The sequence below is a fragment of the Procambarus clarkii genome, chromosome 28 (genome assembly GCF_040958095.1).
Source record: "Procambarus clarkii isolate CNS0578487 chromosome 28, FALCON_Pclarkii_2.0, whole genome shotgun sequence".
Classification (NCBI taxonomy): domain Eukaryota; kingdom Metazoa; phylum Arthropoda; class Malacostraca; order Decapoda; family Cambaridae; genus Procambarus; species Procambarus clarkii.
In genome coordinates, this window is record NC_091177.1 from 35,842,291 (window position 1) to 35,862,076 (window position 19,786).

Below are 19,786 nucleotides of genomic sequence, written 5' to 3' on the forward strand. Positions count from 1 at the left end.
AATCGTTTCGTAATAACTCATTACATTTTCAAAGACTTTAGTTTACACACACACAACTATAACCTGCAAACACTAAACAGAGTTCTACTATGCTATAATTTTAACAGCTTTCATCTTATATACCCGCATTTGGGTGAGGTGATATGTTACAACAGTTGTGGATGAGGTGAACAAAACTTTCAACACAAGACAGAACACGAAACAATGGGTATAAATAGGGTAAATTAAAGGGAAGAATGGAAGTAACTGCAAAGGGCCTATTGGCCCTTATTTCTTGATGCTTCTATATTGGTGCGGAGTCTTGAAGTGGGTAGAATATAGTTGTGCATTAATTGGCTGTTGATTGCTGGTGTTGACATCTTGATGTGTAGTGCCACGCAGATGTCAAGCCGCCTGCTATTGCTGTATCTATCGATGATTTCTGTGTTGTTTGTTAAGATTGGTTAAGATTAGGTGAATACAATAAACTACAACAACAAACTGAGTTCCAGTCCAAGACGGACAGAACACCGAACTTTCGTCCCAATCGTTTCCAGTCCTCATCCTTTTACCTCCCCAATCCTTACCAAGCCCTTTCGTCATGAAAACTAAAACATAGAAATTAGTGCCGAGAACTGACTATGGCGAGCAAATAGGTATCATACTTTAGATATCGAAACCAACCATGGGCAAACAGTCATCCATCGTGTCATCCTCATAATTCGCTTAGGAATACGGTCAGTGGACTATTAAGGTTAAAGTGTAATTACTGAGGCGTGCTCGAGAGTATGTGTGCAAATCTCCAGTAAGTTATATTGACTAATGCCGAAGTTAAAACAGTTTTTTTTATAAAATTTTAATGGAAGTGAAAGACAAATTGACATTGTTCTGCTTGCAAGTGATGAGTCACAATAAAATGGCAGAAGATATGATGAGCAACCCACATTTCGGGAAATGTGGAAACGACGACGCACCAGTCCATCCTAGACAATTATCAAGTCCATATAATTATTGACACGACTTGATAGGGGTCCAGGACGGACCGAAATGTTGTCGTTTCTAAATTTTCCGACGTGTGGTTTTGTCATCATTGTTCTGTTTCTTACAGAGGGGAAATGTGTTATGCATTTAATTATTTCGTATTGATATCCTTAGTATTATTATGATTTTGTCTGTGCAATAAACATTCGTATCTAAAGCAATATCTTATAAGTATGATGCTCGAATTAAAGCACATTCTTGATGTCAATAACACAAGGAATAATCAACACTACTACTATAAGTGTTTTATCATTTGTGTAGCGTTAGGTGAACTGTTTACTAATTTTACATATATATACAAAGTTTGAACACATTCACTGAGTGAAAAGCACAAAATTCACACATTAAAAATGAAAATCATATATTTATGTCTCTTCTCAACAATTATCAGATTATCGGAGAATTTAAAATAAATAGCGGATTTAGCAGAAGACCGTACATTCTTCATTTATAATTTTTTTAGTTCATATGGAATATTAACTCCTGATAAGCCAAACTAAAACAAATGGAGAACCAATTGTTTTAAAATATTTTTAGTAAATGAAGGAATTCCATTTCTTTACAGCACAATCTGTTAAACCTTCATCGGGATCATTTACTGAGTTCCTCGAGTGTGTCAGTGTGGGAGGTGGCAGCGGACGGCCAGGACGCTAACATGACGCTGACGCAGCTTCCCCACGTGGTCGACCAGGCTCGGCGGGTAGGTCACTCTCACGTTACTGTTGACGTGGGTAGGTCACTCTCACATTACTGTTGATGTGGGTAGATCACTCTCACATTACTGTTGACGTGGGTAGGTCACTCTCAGATTACTGTTGACGTGGGTAGGTCACTCTCACATTACTGCTGATGTGGGTAGGTCACTCTCACATTACCGCTGATGTGGGTAGGTCCCTCACACATTACTGCTGATGTGGGTAGGTTACTCTCACATTACTGCTGACGTGGGTAGGTCACTCTCACATTACTGTTGACGTGGGTAGATCACTCTCACATTACTGTTGACGTGGGTAGGTCACTCTCAGATTACTGTTGACGTGGGTAGGTCACTCTCACATTACTGTTGATGTGGGTAGGTCACTCTCACATTACTGTTGACGTGGGTAGGTCACTCTCACATTACTGCTGATGTGGGTAGGTCACTCTCACATTACTGCTGATGTGGGTAGGTCACTCACACATTAATGCTGACGTACGATGGTCACTCTCACATTACTGCTGACGAGGTTTGGCTACTCTCACATTACTGCTGATGTGGGTAGGTCACTCACACATTAATGCTGATGTGGGTACTTCACCCTCATATTATTTAATCTTTGGGTACGTTACTCTCTGATGTTCGTAGGTCACTCTCACTTTACTGCTGACGTGGGTAGGTCACTTTCACATTTCTGCTGGAGTGAATAGATCACTTTCACATTACTGCTGATATTAGTAGGTTACTCAAACATTACTGCTAATGTGAGTAGGTCACTCTAACATTACAGTTGATGTGGGCAGGTCACTCTCACATTAATTCTGATGAGGGTAGGTCACTCTCACATTACTGCTGACATGGGTAGGTCACTCTCACATTACTGTTGATGTTAGTAGGTTACTCTCACATTTCTGCTGAATCCAGTAGGTCAATCTCACATTATTGCGGACGTAATAGAGTTTGAAGTTGAAAACTTATGAGTTGAAATCAACTCATAACGTAAACGTAACGAAAACGTAACATAACGAAAACGTAAGATTTCAACTTAGATTCAATAGAGCAGAAGAAGTTGTTAAACACATATGGCAAAATCTTACTGAAGCGACCATACGAGTAATAAATACTCATACTCCGCCCAAGTAAAACAGAAACAAGCAACACTTAGTGGGCCAGCCAGAGGCTTAGGGCCCGCGCAGGAATATCCCTGCAAAAAATAAAAAATTACTGCTGACATGGGTAAATTACCGTGGCATTAATTCTGATGTTAGTAGGTTACTCTCACAAAATGCTGACGTGGGTAAGTTACTCTCACATTATTGCTGACCTAGGTAGTTAGCTCTCACACTTTTCTGATGTAGGTAGGTCACTCTTTAATTATTGCTGACGTAGGTAGGTCACTCTCACATAATTACTCACATGGGTAGGTCACTCTCACAGTACTGCTGACGTAGTTAGGTCACTCTCACATTACTGCTGTTATGGGTAGGGTTATGGGTAGGTCACTCTCACATTACTGACGTGGGTACCTTACCTTGAGGTTACCTTTAGGTGCTTCCGGGGCTTAGTGTCCCCGCGGCCCGGTCGTCGACCAGGCCTCCTGGTTGCTGGACTGATGAACCAGACTGTTGGATGCGGCTGCTCGCAGCCTGACGTATGAGTCTCAGCCTGGTTGATCAAGTATCCTTTGGAGGTGCTTATCCAGTTCTCTCTTGAACACTGTGAGGGGATTGTCAGTTATGCCCCTTATGTGTAGCGGAAGCGTGTTGAACAGTCTCGGGCCTCTGATGTTGATAGAGTTCTCTCTCAGAGTACCTGTTGCACCTCCGCTTTTCAACGGGGGTATTCTGCACATCCTGCCATGTCTTCTGGTCACATGTGATGTTATTTCTGTGTGCAGGTTTGGGACCAGCCCCTCTAATATTTTCCACGTGATCACTCTCACATTACTTCTGAAGTGGGAAGGTCAATCTCACATTACTGCTGACGTGTGTAGGTCAATCTCGGATTATTGCTAAAGTGGGTTGGTGAATTTCTCATTATTGCTGACGTGGGTAGGTCACCCTTCCAATACTGCTGATATGGATAGGTTACTCTCATATTGCTGTTGATGTGGGCAGGTCACTCTCACAGTACTACTAATGTTAGTAGGTCGCTAACACATTACTGCTGATGTTAGTAGTTTTTTCACATTACATCTGACGAGGGAAGGTCACGCCCATTACTGTTGACGTGAGAAGGTCATTGTCACAATAATGCTGATGTGAGTAGGTCACTCTCAAAATATTGCTGACGTGGGTATGTCACTCTCTCATTACTGCTTACCTGAGTAGGTCACTCTTTCATTACTACTGACTGAGTAGGTCACTATCACATTTTTGCTGATGTGGGTAGGTTAGCCACACATTATTGCTGTCGAGGGTAGGTCACTCACATTACTGCTGACGTGAGTAGGTCACTCTCTTAATAATGCAGATATTAATAGGTAAGTCTCACATTCCTGATGATGTGGGTGGGTCACTCTCATATTAATTCTGATGTTTGTTGTTTACACTCGCAATACTCCGTTGTAGTAAATTACTCTAATAATACTGTTGATGTGGGTAGGCCACTCTCACATTATTGTTGACGTGTGAAGGTCATTTTCACATTACTGTTGAAGTTGAAAGGACACTCTCACATTACTGCTGACGTGGGTAGGTTAATCTCACATTACTGCTGACGTGGGTAGGTTAATCTCACATTACTGCTGACGTGGGTAGGTTAATCTCACATTACTGCTGACGTGGGTAGGTTAATCTCACATTACTGCTGACGTGGGTAGGTTAATCTCACATTACTGCTGACGTTGGTAGGTCACTGTCATATTAATGCTGACATTAATTGATAACTCTCACATTCCTGCTGATGTGGGTAGGTTACTTTCATATTAATGCTGATGTTTGTAATTCACTTTCACAATACTCATGATGTTAGTAGGTTACTCCCATATTATTGCTGATTTGGATAGGACACTCCCACATTATTGCTGAAGTGGATTGGTCACTCTAACATTACTGTCAAAGATGGAGGTCACTGTTGCATCACTGCTGATAGGGGTTGGTCCCTCCCCCATTACTGCTAATGTCTGTAGGTTATAATCATGTTACTGCTGATCCTAGTAAGTCACTCTCACATTACTGCTGATATTGGTAGGTCACTCTCACAGAACTGCTGACGTGGGTAGGTCACTCGCATATTACTGCTTATGTGAGTAGGTCTCTCTCATTTTACTGCTGATGCTGGTAGGTCACTCTCATATTAATGCTGATGTTTGTAATTCACTTTAACAATACTAATGATTTTAGTAGGTTACTCTCACATTATTGCTGTAACGGGGGGGGGGGAGGGTCGGAATAAATTAGAAAAGTCAATTAAAGCAAAGTAAAGGTAGAAGGAGGAATGAAGGATGGGTGGATAGAACATGCGGGAGGTTGAGGCAGGACCTGAGGCAGAGAGAGGTGAGCGGTAATTGAAAACGGGGAGCGAACGGGAAGAGGGGAGGCAGGAAGGAGAGTAGGAAGGAGGAGGAGTAGTGTGATGTAGGAGGGGAAATAATATAGACAGTAGGGAGAGTAGACTGACTGATGTTCTATGTATGATGTTATACTGATGTTGGTATTGATGTTAATTTTACTTTACCTGTTATAATATAAGCTGCCACCAGTAGGGAGTTTTACGACGTAGCCTGTCCCCTCCATTTTGGATGGAGTGGTTTCAGACACGTTGAAAGTTGTAATAAGGTTGCGGGAATTTTTGGGGCAACATTGGGTGACTTGAGGGAGACGTGATGCCCGCTGTACATTAAATATAGGATAAGTAGTGTTCAAGTGAGGTGTGTATTGTTGTGAGAACGCTGTAAGTATTTTTTTTTTTAGGTGAATTTTAACGTTTTCTGTTGAATTTTTTAGAAAAGATTAATTTTCTGTTGAAATGTGAGGATGAGATTGGTAGATGGAGAAGTGGGAGGAGAGTGAAGTCTGAAGATGCAAGTGAGTGGGTGAAAGGGTCATACAGATTGTAAGCTCTGCCCCCAAAACTTTTTGACAGAGAGAAAGAGATCGTGTTTAGGAGCAGATGTGTTTAGGAGAGTGGTAAGAAGAAAGATGGAAAGAAGAGGTGGGGGGGGGGGGAGAACAATATAGAATACAGGAAGAATAAGGATTAAATATGGAAAGAGTAAAGGAAGCAGGAGACGGATGATTACGGAACTTCAAGGAAGAGCAGCAGCAGGAGCAAGGAAGTAGGAGGAGGAGCTGCACCAGCAGCATAAGGGGGAGTAGGAGGAGGATGAGGAGGAGGAGGAGGTGGAGGATCAAGGGGAGAGTAAGGAAGCAGCTGCAGGAGGAGGAGGAGGAGGCGCAGCAGGAGGTGCAGGAGGAGTGGGGAGATTGATGTATAATAAAACACACAACCTTAAGGAATAGGTCTAGCAATGGATAAGAAAGATTTTAACAGTAAAATAATGTAAACTTACGTAAGCGTAGCGGAGCCGTAAGGTGTTACTCGCACAAAGGCTAAACAAATACTGATCAAATTAATGGGTACCAGAAATATTACCCAAGACCACAAAATGACCGTTACCTGCTGTCTCAGCCACGCCCTTGCTCGGTGGAGTGACAGCCACGCTCGCTCGCTTGCTCGGCGGGGACAGAGCATCTCACTTGGAGGGGGAGAATATATATATATAGTTCAAAACTGTAATATTTAACAGGAAATGACAAAGTGCATTCACCACCGCCACCACCTGTCCACAGCCGCCAGGTAGGCTGATAAGTCATAATCACACTTGCTTGGGATATTACAGTATCACAGTCACTTCTCTATTTCTGAATAAATAATACAATTCAGGTAAACAGGTATTCATTACATCACTTTGTTGGACCAAGCTTTCTAATAGTGCATTCACCAAATAATGTATGTATATATGTATTCCCCAGTGAATGAGGTGTAAGCTTACATCCTACCTTTTCAAAATACAGGACAATACTATTTGGAAATTGTAGTGTGCCATCCAGTATACCTCTTAGCTCAAGCTCAGTCCCTGGCAAATCACGGCACCTTGGGGTTTGCTTTTCCAGCTTGTTAACACATTGTTTCTTTTTTCATTTTCGCAGGTATAATATAACCATTACTAAGTGAAGATGCTGAGCTAGCGAGCGAGCTGTCATGTGTATATCTCTCTCTCTCTCTCTCTCTCTCTCTCTCTCTCTCTCTCTCTCTCTCTCTCTCTCTCTCTCTCTCTCTCTCTCTCTCTCTCTCTCTCTCTCTCTCTCTCTCTCTCTCTCTCTCTCTCTCTCTCTCTCTCTCTCTCTCTCTCTCTCTCTCTCTCTCTCTCTCTCTCTCTCTCTCTCTCTCTCTCTCTCTCTCTCTCTCTCTCTCTCTCTCTCTCTCTCTCTCTCTCTCTCTCTCTCTCTCTCTCTCTCTCTCTCTCTCTCTCTCTCTCTCTCTCTCTCTCTCTCTCTCTCTCTCTCTCTCTCTCTCTCTCTCTCTCTCTCTCTCTCTCTCTCTCTCTCTCTCTCTCTCTCTCTCTCTCTCTCTCTCTCAGAGTGAGAGAGAGAGCTAAGAGCACAATCCTTACCCTCACATTCACCCGAACATTCAGTCCTTCACCACAAAACACACACACACACACACACACACACACACACACACACACACACACACACACACACACACACACACACACACACACACACACACACACACACACACACACACACACACACACACTCACACACACACACACACACACCACACACACACACACAGGAGCACAAGAAGTTAACCCAGATGTAATCGGACTCACTGAAACAAAACTCTCTGGAATCATAACGAATGCCGTGTTTCCCCAGGAGTATACAGTAATAAGAAAGAGAGGGAAGGTAGGGGAGGAGGCGGAGTGGCCCTACTCATGAGAAAGGAATGGAGTTTTAAGGAGATGGCCATCCCGGGCTGTGAGGAGTTCAGAGACTACATAGCAGGCACCATAACAATGGGAGGACCAAGAATAGTAGTAGCAGTAATATACAACCCTCCACCAAATGACAGGAGACCCAGTCAAGAGTATGAAAACAACAACATGGCAGTTAACACTATAATTGAGAGGGCAGCCTTTGCTACCTGTAGAAATAGATCCCACCTGCTCATCATGAGCGACTTCAATCACGGAAAGATTGACTGGGAGGACAAGGAACCGCATGGAGGTGAGGACACGTGGAGAGCCAAACTATTGGAGGTGGTGACAAGCAACTTTTTAACCCAGCATGTCGGAGAACCGACAAGGATGAGAGGCAATGACGAACCAGCGGGACTCGACCTAGTCTTCACTCTGAACGACTCCGACATAAGAGAAATCGGTTTTGAGGACCCAGTAGGAATGAGCGACCACAGTGTACTGGTGTTTGAGTACTTGATTGAAGAAAGGTTATTGAACTCGAGGAGGGATACCGAAACCAAAAGGTTAGCATACCGAAAGGGAAACTATGAGGGGTAAGAAAATTCCTAACAGATATAGCATGGGAAACAGAGCTCAGGGGAAAGACGGCCCAAGATATGATGGATTACATCTTGCAGAAGTGCAAGGACGCAGCAAACAAGTTTGTCCCAGTCCAAAAGGAAAACAGAGAAATGAAGATGAGAAACCCATGGTTTAATCAGAGATGTAGGCTACCTAAGCAGCAAAGTAAAAGGGCGTGGAGAAACTATAGGAATAACAGGACACTAGAGAGCAAAGAAAAATACCAGAATGCCAGGAATGAATATGTCAGGATGAGAAGAGAGGCAGAAAGACAATACGAAAATGACATCGCAAGCAAGGCAAAGACTCAGCCTAAATTATTGCATAGCCACATTAGGAGAAAAACAACAGTAAAGGTTCAGGTTATGAAATTAAGGATAGGGGCGGAAGGATTCAATACAAATGACAAGGAAGTGTGTGAGGAATTGAATAAGAAATTCCAGGAGGTCTTCACCTTAGAGCAAGGAGAAATTCCAGAGGTAAGTGAGGGAATAGCTAACCAGGAACCACTGGAAGAGTTTGAGATTACCAGTGGGGAAGTAAGGAAGTGTTTACTAGAGTTGGATGTGACGAAGGCTATAGGCCCAGATGGAATCTCCCCTTGGGTTCTAAAGGAAGGAGCAAGAGAACTGTGCCTACCACTCTCCATAGTGTATAACAAATCACTGGCAACAGGGGAACTGCCAGATATTTGGAAAGCAGCTAACGTAGTCCCGATATACAAGAAAGGGGATAGACAGGAGGCACTGAACTACAGGCCAGTGTCCCTAACCTGCATACCATGCAAGCTGATGGAGAAGATTGTGCGAAAAAAAACTAGTGAAACATCTGGAGCGAAGGAACTTTTTAACACAGCATCAACATGGGTTCAGGGATGGCAGGTCCTGCCTCACAGGGTTACTTGAATTCTACGACCAGGCAACAAAAATAAGGCAAGAAAGAGAAGGGTGGGCAGACTGCATATTTTGGGATTTTCAGAAAGCCTTTGATACATTGCCACACAAGAGGCTAGTGCGAAAGTTGGAGATGCAGGCTGGAGTGAAAGGGAAGGTACTCCGGTGGATAGAGGAGTACCTAAGCAACAGGAGACAACGAGTCTGTGTGAGGGGTGAGGTCTCAGATTGGCGAGACGTCACAAGTGGAGTCCCGCAGGGGTCAGTCCTTGGACCTATACTGTTTCTGGTATATGTAAATGATCTCCCAGAGGGTATAGATTCGTTCCTCTCAATGTTTGCCGACGATGCAAAAATTATGAGGAGGATTGAAACAGAGGATGATAGTAGGAGGCTACAAGATGACCTAGATAGACTGAGTGAATGGTCCAACAAATGGCTGTTGAAGTTCAACCCGAGTAAATGCAAAGTAATAAAACTAGGCAGTGGAAACAGGAGGCCAGGCACAGGATACAGAATAGGAGATGAAGTACTTAATGAAACAGACAGAGAGAAAGATCTAGGAGTTGATATCACACCAAACCTGTCTCCTGAAGCCCACATAAAGAGAATAACGTCTGCGGCATATGCGAGGCTGGCTAACATCAGTCCCAGAACTAGTCCCAGAACTAAGAGGCATGAGTTATGAGGAAAGGCTGCGGGAAATGCACATTACGACACTGGAAGACAGAAGAGTAAGGGGGGAGATGATCACAACCAACAAAATCCTCAGGGGAATCGACCGGGAAAACAAAGATGAACTATTCAACACTGGTGGGATGCGAACAAGGGGACACAGGTGGAAGCTGAGTACCCAAATGAGCCACAGAGACGTTAGAAAGAACTTTTTCAGTGTCAGATTAGTTTGTAAATGGAATTCACTAGGAAGTGACTGTAGTCTTTAAAGACTACAGTCACTTTAAAGAGCAGACTTTAAACTTATAGTCCACCTCCCTTAGGATTTGGACTACAAGTTTAAAGTCTGCTCACGGCAGTTAAGCATGAGTCCAATAGAAAAAGGAAAAGCGGGAGCCAACCGCCAGGCCTCCACCACCAGGGGTGAAAACCTGTCCACAATTGGCCGCTGGCTCCTCCTAGTTAAACAGGACGTTAAAACTAATAAAGGGTAACCGACGGGTTCCCACAATCAAATTTTTCTTTTTGATGTGGCGCTATGAATTGGAATTCGAATTCCCAAGAACAGACGTCATTTCAAGATCACATCAACATTTAATAATATGCAGAAATATGGTGGAATAATATGGTTGAAGGGTTGACATCAAAGACCGTTTTCTATAACATAACAATTTATTAATAACAAGAGACTAACTACTACATTACCGAGTTTACGTTACGTTAATGTCCATCCAGTGGCACGATAACAAACAGCTAAATAGCAACCCTTGCTGTGAGGCTGCATACTGAACTAACCTGAACACAGGTGTGCCCACTGATGACGCAATATTGCAAATCAAAGAAAAATATCACAGACTAAGTTACACCACAGCGAATGGTTACGTTATTGTCCAACAAGTGGCATTTGCAACACAGCTATTCAACAGCCCCTCGAGAAATAAGAGCAGGCTCCATCTTGCTGACACTTCGGGCTGACAACATGAACTAACTGAACAAATGAAGGATATCCACTGAAGACACAAGCATGCAATCAATAGTGTCTCGGTTTCCCTGACAGCTACTATAATCACAAGCTTAATGGTCCTCCCGCCCCCCAGGACAGACCCACGTAACTAGGTGGGTAGTCCAACAGTGACCCCTCCCCCTATCACAACCCAGTGTGAACACTCTTTGCAACTCCCTACAAGAAGTTGCACTGTTGTAAACAGTAACAAAGACAGGCAAGGCGGGATTCTGGGACACAGCTCCACAAATCCCTAGATTACTCTACTCTCGTCACCAGACGACAACCAAAAGAAATTGCCTTAAGTGATTAATTACGTTAATTGACTGATCGCAGCAGTCAGCAACAAAGTACTACGGTAATCACAAACAATTGTCTCCCACTAGACAACATCATGATGATACTCTACGTTAATCATTAACACTTGTCTCTCTTGTTAACAATAACTCAAACATATATTACATCACACTTGACTCCTTGCAAGCATTCAGTGTGTAATTCTCAATTAAGGTCAAGCGGACCACTAATTACATCCCCATTGAGTTACGTTAACTAAGCCTACCCTAACTTGGTAACTTCTCAACAGTCTGTGTCAAAAAAATTACTAGTAAGTGTTAATTACCCTAATTAGCTCTGATCAATTAACTGTCACCAGGACCAATAATTAATCATCCATGAATACGTCTTACTCCGCACTGCCTAAGCAGGTCTCATCAAACACTGTGAATTCACGGGAAAGGAGTTAATTACCCTAATTAACAAGATGTGCCACTAATCCACTGTCCTCAGACAGGATATGAGTAATACAACGGTTTATGCTAGCTCCATGACCTCGCTTTACCGAGTCATCGGAGCTCTCAGATGTTAATTACTCCACTAATTAACCTGAGCCACTAATAGCTATACCCCAGAAAGGTAATTAGTCTCGAACAAATTACGTTAACACAAATACTGACAGCCTCTGACAGATCCTCTCCCACTATGTGAATTCATGATGAGAAGGCTAATTACATAATTAGCTAGAGTGGTCAATTAATTGTCACACGGACAATTAATTGCTCCCGAGACGTATCTCACTCAAGCTCAACGCTGTTCTCTCTCATAACAGCTCTCACTCACTCCACAATAAGTGTGCACCCCTTATCCAGTTAGTTCCCCAATTATTAACTCACTGAATCCTTAAGTCCTCAACACAACTTAAAGAAACAAAGTAACCCCAGTGTTACATAGGTCACACTACAATGGCATGCAACATCACAAATGCACTGCCCACATAAGGTTGTGGCTACTGCAACTCGTTAATTACTGTGCCCACACAATGACACACGACACGGTTGTGCAACACACAAGAGTATACCAATATTACTGCCCCCCTTTTCTTGCACCCATTGCAAAGGACTACTGTGAACACACACTTACCTCAGCAAGGCAATTCCCATCAATTGCCTGCTCTCATTAAGTACTGTGAATTCCCCTGAATAATCCTAGAGGTCACTTAACCCTCTACACAGTTCCTAGGGCAATAATATCGTATAAACTGATAACAATACTGCACAAACCTGCAACATAATGATGCCGTCAGCATACCCCACATGCTCATGATACCTCCCGAGCTGAAGGGGGGTGGGGTGGGGGGGTAGCCGGCGCGCCGGGCCGAGCCGAGCCGGGCCATGCAGTTGGGTGGCCTGGGGGTGGCCACGGGTAGCGCATGACGTCATAGCACCCCACCCGGCTGAGCTGTTGCGCGGGGTGGGGTGGGGGTTTGGCCGCGCGGGTGGCCTGGGGGTGACCACAGGTTGCCGCGGGCGGCCTGGAGTAGCCGCGCACATGGGTGCCTCGGGCTGGCAGGCTGCCGCCCACAGGCGTACACATGCGGATGGGGAATCACTAACAACCCCAACAAACCAGAGCCTGCCTTGCTCTACACTCTACTGGGGTGACAATGGCCGGCGGCGTCCCCACTCTGACGCAGCCTGGGGGAATTCAAAGTCCAACATGGGCCTGTAATCACACCACAATTACACTAGGAGGCCCTGCTCGATTCTGCTAATTGCCCAACAACACTAGACAGGTTATTCAAACCACCTGTTACACCATGAGGCTCTGCCAGCTGCCTCATGGGTGAACACTGTCAACTGTCTCTTTAGCTTTTTACTGTTCCTTCCGTAAATCCATGGCCCCAATTCACGCCAATTGGGCCTTGTCACAACCCCTGATGGCAGGAGTGCCATGCTCAATGAGAAATTTGGACGACAGAAGCGATTAACGGGGGGGGGGGAGGTGGCCGGCCTGCCACCTCCACCAGTCACTTCTTCCTCCGCTTGCCGCCCAATTCAAACTCCCTCTTTGGCGGGCAGGGAAACTCAAATGCCCATCTCTCCCCCCCTACCTTGTCTTGACCAATCAACACAAACCCGGCACTGCTCCCTCGTGCCGCTACCAATCACAGCTCTTCGCGCCAAAACTCGGCTTGGAGCACACATGCCTACTCCAATCACAGCCTCACTCACCCTCGAGTGTCCCGTGACGTCACAAGGAGGGGGAGGCCTAAAGACAATGGCGTGATGTCTCACATGTTGGGGGGGGGCAACGTTCACCCCCACTCTCCCCCCTACCTCTAACGGTTTTAGTCAAGTATCCTCCTCATTTTATTTCACAGAAACAGAGAAATCTCTGTAATTCTCTCTACAGAGCAATCACAGACTTCTGACTACTCACAAATGATAGTCCATAACATAAGCTTTCATTCAACACCCCCACAAGTATATGTTAGTTTGAAAGCTTCAGTTTCTAGAGCGACTAGCCTAACCTAGAAACTAGGAAAACTAGCTGAGGTGATCTAGATTCCCTCACAGTGATGTGGTGGAGGCTGACTCCATACACAGTTTCAAATGTAGATATGATAGAGCCCAGTAGGCTCAGGAATCTGTACACCAGTTGATTGACGGTTGAGAGGCGGGACCAAAGAGCCAAAGCTCAACCCCCGCAAGCACAATTAGGTGAGTACACACACACACACAAACACACACACACACACACACACACACACACACACACACACACACACACACACACACACACACACACACACACACACACACACACAAACAAACACAAACACACACACACACACACACACACACACACACACACACACACACACACACACACACACACACACACACACACACACACACACACACACACACACATCTCTCTCTCCCTCTCATCGCAAGAGAGAGGGCTAACTCTCTCTCTCTCTCTCTCTCTCTCCCTCTCATCGCAAGAGAGAGGGCTAACTCTCTTTCTCTCTCTCTCTCTCTCTCTCTCTCTCTCTATCTCTCTCTGCGCAGCCCTCCTGGCAAACCCTATGAAGACATAGTAAGAACAGGGACAAACATTGCAGCGGGGACTTCTATGAGAACAGGGAAAAGTCAATGTGACCATATGATGGAAGTGTTTGGCCAGGTTTTGGAGGGTATCAGAAGAGAGATGCAGGAAAGGAATAATATAATAAGCAACCTGCAAAGCGAGCTGACAGCAGCAAAAAAGGAGATTAAAACACTTAAAGAGAACAATACCGAGACAGAGGCTCAGATAATCATCCAAAGAGAAGATGAAAATGGTACTTTGGAAGGGACTGCCATAGTACAAGCAACATTTGCGGAAATGCTAAAAAAGAACAAGGAAGTAATGTCCACAGTGAGGGAGGTAGCCATGAAAGCAGCCACCTCACAGGAGGCAGCAAAGGCCACTAGTCAGCTGCTGGAAAGAAAGAGATCAGTGGTAGCTCTGGGTATTAAAGAGCAGGAAGGCTCTAATAGGACAGAATGGAATGATAAGGACAGAGCAGCAGCAAATGAAATACTAAGGAGGCTCGAGATGGAAGGGACTGAACATAGAATTGAGAAGGTTTTCAGGATGGGCTGGTACAACAAGGACAGAGACTGTGTGTTAAAGATAGTGTTTGCAAACGAGGCCACAATGGAGAAGACTCTAACAAGGAAGAGCCACCTGCAATATGTGGGAGAATTCAAAAAAGTATTTCTGCAGATGGACATAGTGAGGGAGGAGAGAGCCATGGCTGCAGAAGCAAGAAAGAAGCGCCAGGAGAGAGGAGAAAACCAGGAAAATACAGCTCCCAACACAACATTCCCAGGGGTAAGGGGGAGAACCCACAACCAGCAACCCAGTAACACCAGAGGGAAGGGCAACTCCACCACCGTTCTCTGAATAGAAACCTCCCCTACCCTGAATCTTCCATGCCCCCACTGAAATGTTCAGCCACCTCTCCCTCCCCCCCCCACTCACCCCACACCCACCCTACTTCCCATCCTCCATATCCCACTTTCCCCCCCTTTCCCCCCCTGTCCTCCCTCCCCTTCATCCCATACCCTCCCCATCCCCCTCTTCACTTGACCCCCCACCCCTCACTCCAGTATCCTCTGAGACCCCGTTACCCATCCCACATCTCATGCCCATGGAACAGCTTCCCCCATCAGCTGAACACTCACCAAGAAGGAAACATGAGAAGGGACAGAAGAAAGTGAGTCTCAAGGCAATGTACACTAACATAGACGGTATTACAAATAAAACAAATGAACTTGGAGAATGGGTACTTGAAGAAAACCCAGACATAATAGCACTCACAGAAACAAATCTAACGAAAACCATAACAAATGCAGTGTTTCCACACGACTACTGTGTTGTGAGGAAAGAGAGAGAGAAGGAAGAGGAGGTGGTGGTGTAGCTCTGCTGGTAAGAAAAGGCTGGGATTTTGAGGAAATAGTTATTCAGGGCTGTGAAGGTTTTAGTGAATATATAACAGGAACAATAGCAACTGGAGGACAAAAAATTGTAGTCGCGGTCATATATAACCCGCCACCAAATGACAGAAGACCCAGACAGGAATATCATAAAACAATATGGCCACCATTAACATAATAGAGAGAATAGCGTCTCTTGCTAGTAGGAATGGATCTGGATTACTAATCATGGGGGATTCCAACCTTGCTGGAAGCGGCAAAAAGAAACTTTCTTAGCCATCATATCAAGGGACCGACAAGAACGAGAGGGGAGGATGAACCAGCTATGCTTGATCTGATATTTACCCTTAATGACTGGGATATAAGGGCGGTTAAGATGGAAGCACCCTTAGGAATGAGTGATCACAGTGTATTGATCTTTGAGTACTTGGTAGAGCTAGGACTTATCTCCCCCCAAAAAGAACTAGAAAACGAAAGACTGGCATACCGAAAGGGGAATTATGAGGGGATGAGAAGTTTCCTAAGGGAAATACCATGGGACACAGACCTCAGAGCTAAGTTGGTACAAGACATGATGAACTATATCACCCAAAAGTGTCAGGAGGTAGTAAACAGGTTTATCCCGGCCCAAAGGGAAAAATCCGAGAAGCAAAAGAAGAATCCATGGTTTAACAGGGCATGTATGGAAGCAACGGGACTAAACAAAAGGGCGTGGAGGAACTTCCGAAATAACAGAACACCAGAAAGCAGAGAGATATACCAGAGAACCAGGAATGAGTATGTTAGTGTGAGAAGGGAAGCAGAAAAAACTTATGAAAATGATATAGCAAACAAAGCCAAGACCGATCCAAAGCTACTCCACAGTCACATCAGGAGGAAAACAACAGTGAAATAACAGGTAATGAAACTTAGAACAGGTGAGGACAGGTATACAGAGAATGACAAAGAGGTTTGTGAGTAACTCAACAAGAGGTTCCAGAAGGTCTTCACAATAGAACAGGGTGAGGTCACTGCGCTAGAAGAGGGAACAGTAAACCAGGCGGCCTTGGAAGGGATTGAAATTACGAAAGATGAAGTCAAGAGAGACACCTGATGGATCTGGATGTGAGAATGGCTGTTAGTCCAGACGGGATCTCGCCATGGGTATTGAAAGAGTTTGCAGAGGCACTCTGCTTGCCACTCTCCATAGTATATAGTAGGTCACTGGAGACGGGAGACCTACAAGAAATATGGAAGGCGGCTAATGTGGTCCCAGTATACAAAAAGGGTGACAGACAAGAGGCACTGAACTACAGGCCAGTGTCCTTAACTTGTATACCATGCAAAGTGATGGAGAAGATCGTGAGAAAAAATCTAGTAACACATCTGGAGAGAAGGGACTTTGTGACAAATCGCCAACATGGGTTCAGGGAGGGTAAATCTTGCCTTACTGGCTTAATAGAATTCTATGATCAGGTGACAAAGATTAAGCAAGAAAGAAAAGGCTGGGCGGACTGCATTTTTTTGGACTTTCAGAAATCCTTTGATACAGTCCCCCATAAGAGTCTGGTACATAAGCTGGATAGACAGGCAGAAGTAACTGGTAAAGTGCTCCAGTGGATAAGGGAATACCTAAGCAATAGGAAGCAGAGAGTTACAGTGAAGGTTGAGACCTCAGATTGGCGTGATGTAACCTGTGGAGTCCCACAGGGCTCTGTACTCATTCCTATCCTGTTTCTGATATACGTGAACGATCTCCCGAAGGGTATAGACTCATTCCTCTCAATGTTTACTGACGATGTCAAAATTATGAGAAGGATTAAGACAGAGGAGGACTGCTTGAGGCTTCAAGAAGACCTAGACAACCTAAAGGAATGGTCGAACAAATTGTTGTTAGAGTTTAACCCAAGCAAATGTAATGTAATGAAGATAGGTGTAGAGAGCAGGAGGCCAGTTACAAGGTATCATTTGGGAGAGGAAATTCTACATGAGTCAGAGAGAGAGAAAGACCTGGGGGTTGATATCATGCCAGACCTGTCCCCTGAAGCCCATGTCAAGAGGATAACACCAGCAGCATATGCCAGGTTGGCTAACATAAGAACAGCATTTAGACACCTGTGCAAGAAATCATTCAGAACTTTGTATACCACCAATGTCAGACCCATCCTGGAGTATGCAGCCCCAGCATGGAGTTCATATCTAGTAAAGCATAAGGGGGTATATTTCGAAAAAATTCGGGAAAAATCGTAAAACTATGAAATATGTATAAAAATACTTCGTAGTTCTGGCAACGCTGTGGTGCAAATCGAATAATTTTACGATATAAATTGATGTATATATGGTACATTTCCATGCGTAATTGTGCAGAATCCGGTGCCCCGTGGCTGTGGCGTGCAGAAGGTATTATGTCGTAAATTATAAACGTCAAATTTTTCGTAATAACGTCGGAAATAACTCTGTTTGTATGAATAATAAATTGCTCATTGGCAACCGTCTCCTCCCAGTGGGCTGAGTGAGGTAGAAGCCCAGGGATGCCAGATTGGGTTACAAGTAGCGAATTGGGCTACTTTTCAGAGCCCCGCGCTCCCAAACTTTTAATTTCGCTACTTGCGACTTTTTGGGCTACATTAAAAGCAAATTGGGCTATTTTGGGCTATTAATGTCATTATAATGCTTTTTATAATGTCATGAGTACAAATCACAGCCGCGTCCAACAGCTTGATTGAATAGACCACTTACCGCAGGAGGTCAGGTCAGAGACCGACCCCCTGGGGACTGTTACGTACCTCTAACAGATACGTAATTGAATAAATTAATTTGTACTTATATGCTTTGCGTATAATATGATTACATGTATGTACATTTATATATGCGTATAATATGATTACATGTATGTACATTTATGTATTTGTATGCAAGTTGTGTGTTTATATATTTCATCGCATGTTGGAATATGCCCAACTTACCAACCGTGGGAAGAGTTGTTTTTTTCTTTGTGTGCTCAGCTGATCCCGTGGAAAAAGTGGTTTGTGATGATTATAAGTGGGTAACAGTATGTTAATTTATAATTGTTTGTACATTAGGCGGCAAGTGTCCGTGGGAGTTAGTTGCTGCTGGGCGTGCCAACATTTCCCTTTGTTGTTTTATTTTAATTACTGCATGAAGTAATAATTACATTATCTCTGTTATGCATATTCATCTGAGCATTAACTTAAGTTAGTTTAAGATAACTCTTGTCACAATATATTGCTCCATGTAAGTTTTTAAGTGTAAGCTCCATGTTTTTGACTCCCGCCGATAAAGTGGTCACTGGTCAGTTATCAGTAACTATCACGGACCAGGAGAGTTCTGACCTCCAGAAGGATAGTTCGACACAAGTTACCGCATATAGAAAAGAAGTTACCGCTGTTACTTTTAGAACTTGCTTAAGTGTTAAGATAAAGAAGTGTAAAATGGGGAAGTGGTCTAAATACCAGGAAGCGTTTCAGATGTCCTGGCTTAAGGATACCGTGTTTGGAAAGTGGTTGGCTGAAGTGAAAGAAGATGGAAATAAGGCATATTGTAAAGTTTGTAGAACTGAGATAAGAGCTCATAGAAGTGGTTTAAAGAAACACAGTGAAACATTAAAACACAGACAAAATATATCGGAGGTAAGTCATCAGCAGATGAGCATCAAGTCTGTTCTATCAAAGAAGGAAGATAAACTTACTAAATTTGAATGTCGTCTGTCTGTATGTATTGCATGTCATTCTTCTATTAAGTCCATTGATCACTTGAGTGAACTTTTGTAAGATATGCCGTCAACGTCTTGCGCGAGCTCCTTTAATTTGCGGTTACACAGAACAAAGTGTAGTGCTCTTATCAAGAAAGTCATTTCACCAGCCCTGTTCAATGAACTAATTAATGATCTGAAGAAGACATCATTCTCTCTCATTATAGATGAGTCGACTGATATTGCGTGTGAAAAACATTTGTGTGTCTGTGTTCGATATTATAATGCTAGACAAAATAGGGTTTCATCTCAGTTTGTGGTACTAATTTCAGTCACAAATACAACCTCTGAAGCCGTGTATCAACACCTCAAAAATTATTTTGGCAATATTGGAGTTGATTTAAAGCAATGTTTTGCAATTGGCACGAACGGGTCATCAAATCTGTGTGGAGCTCATCATTCACTTTACACCTTGATGAAGAAGG

At 43.9% G+C, this 19,786-nt stretch overlaps 1 protein-coding gene across 1 annotated transcript in view; it reads left to right on the forward strand.

The window, feature by feature from the left end:
- Positions 1–1,582: 1,582 nt before the first annotated feature.
- LOC138369404 (uncharacterized) overlaps positions 1,583–19,786 on the forward strand; it is a 44,661-nt gene continuing 26,457 nt past the window's right edge. The window contains exon 1 of the mRNA XM_069332641.1: positions 1,583–1,720. Coding sequence (XP_069188742.1) covers positions 1,676–1,720 — 45 coding nt within the window. The 5' untranslated portion in view covers positions 1,583–1,675. The remainder of the gene's footprint in view (positions 1,721–19,786) is intronic.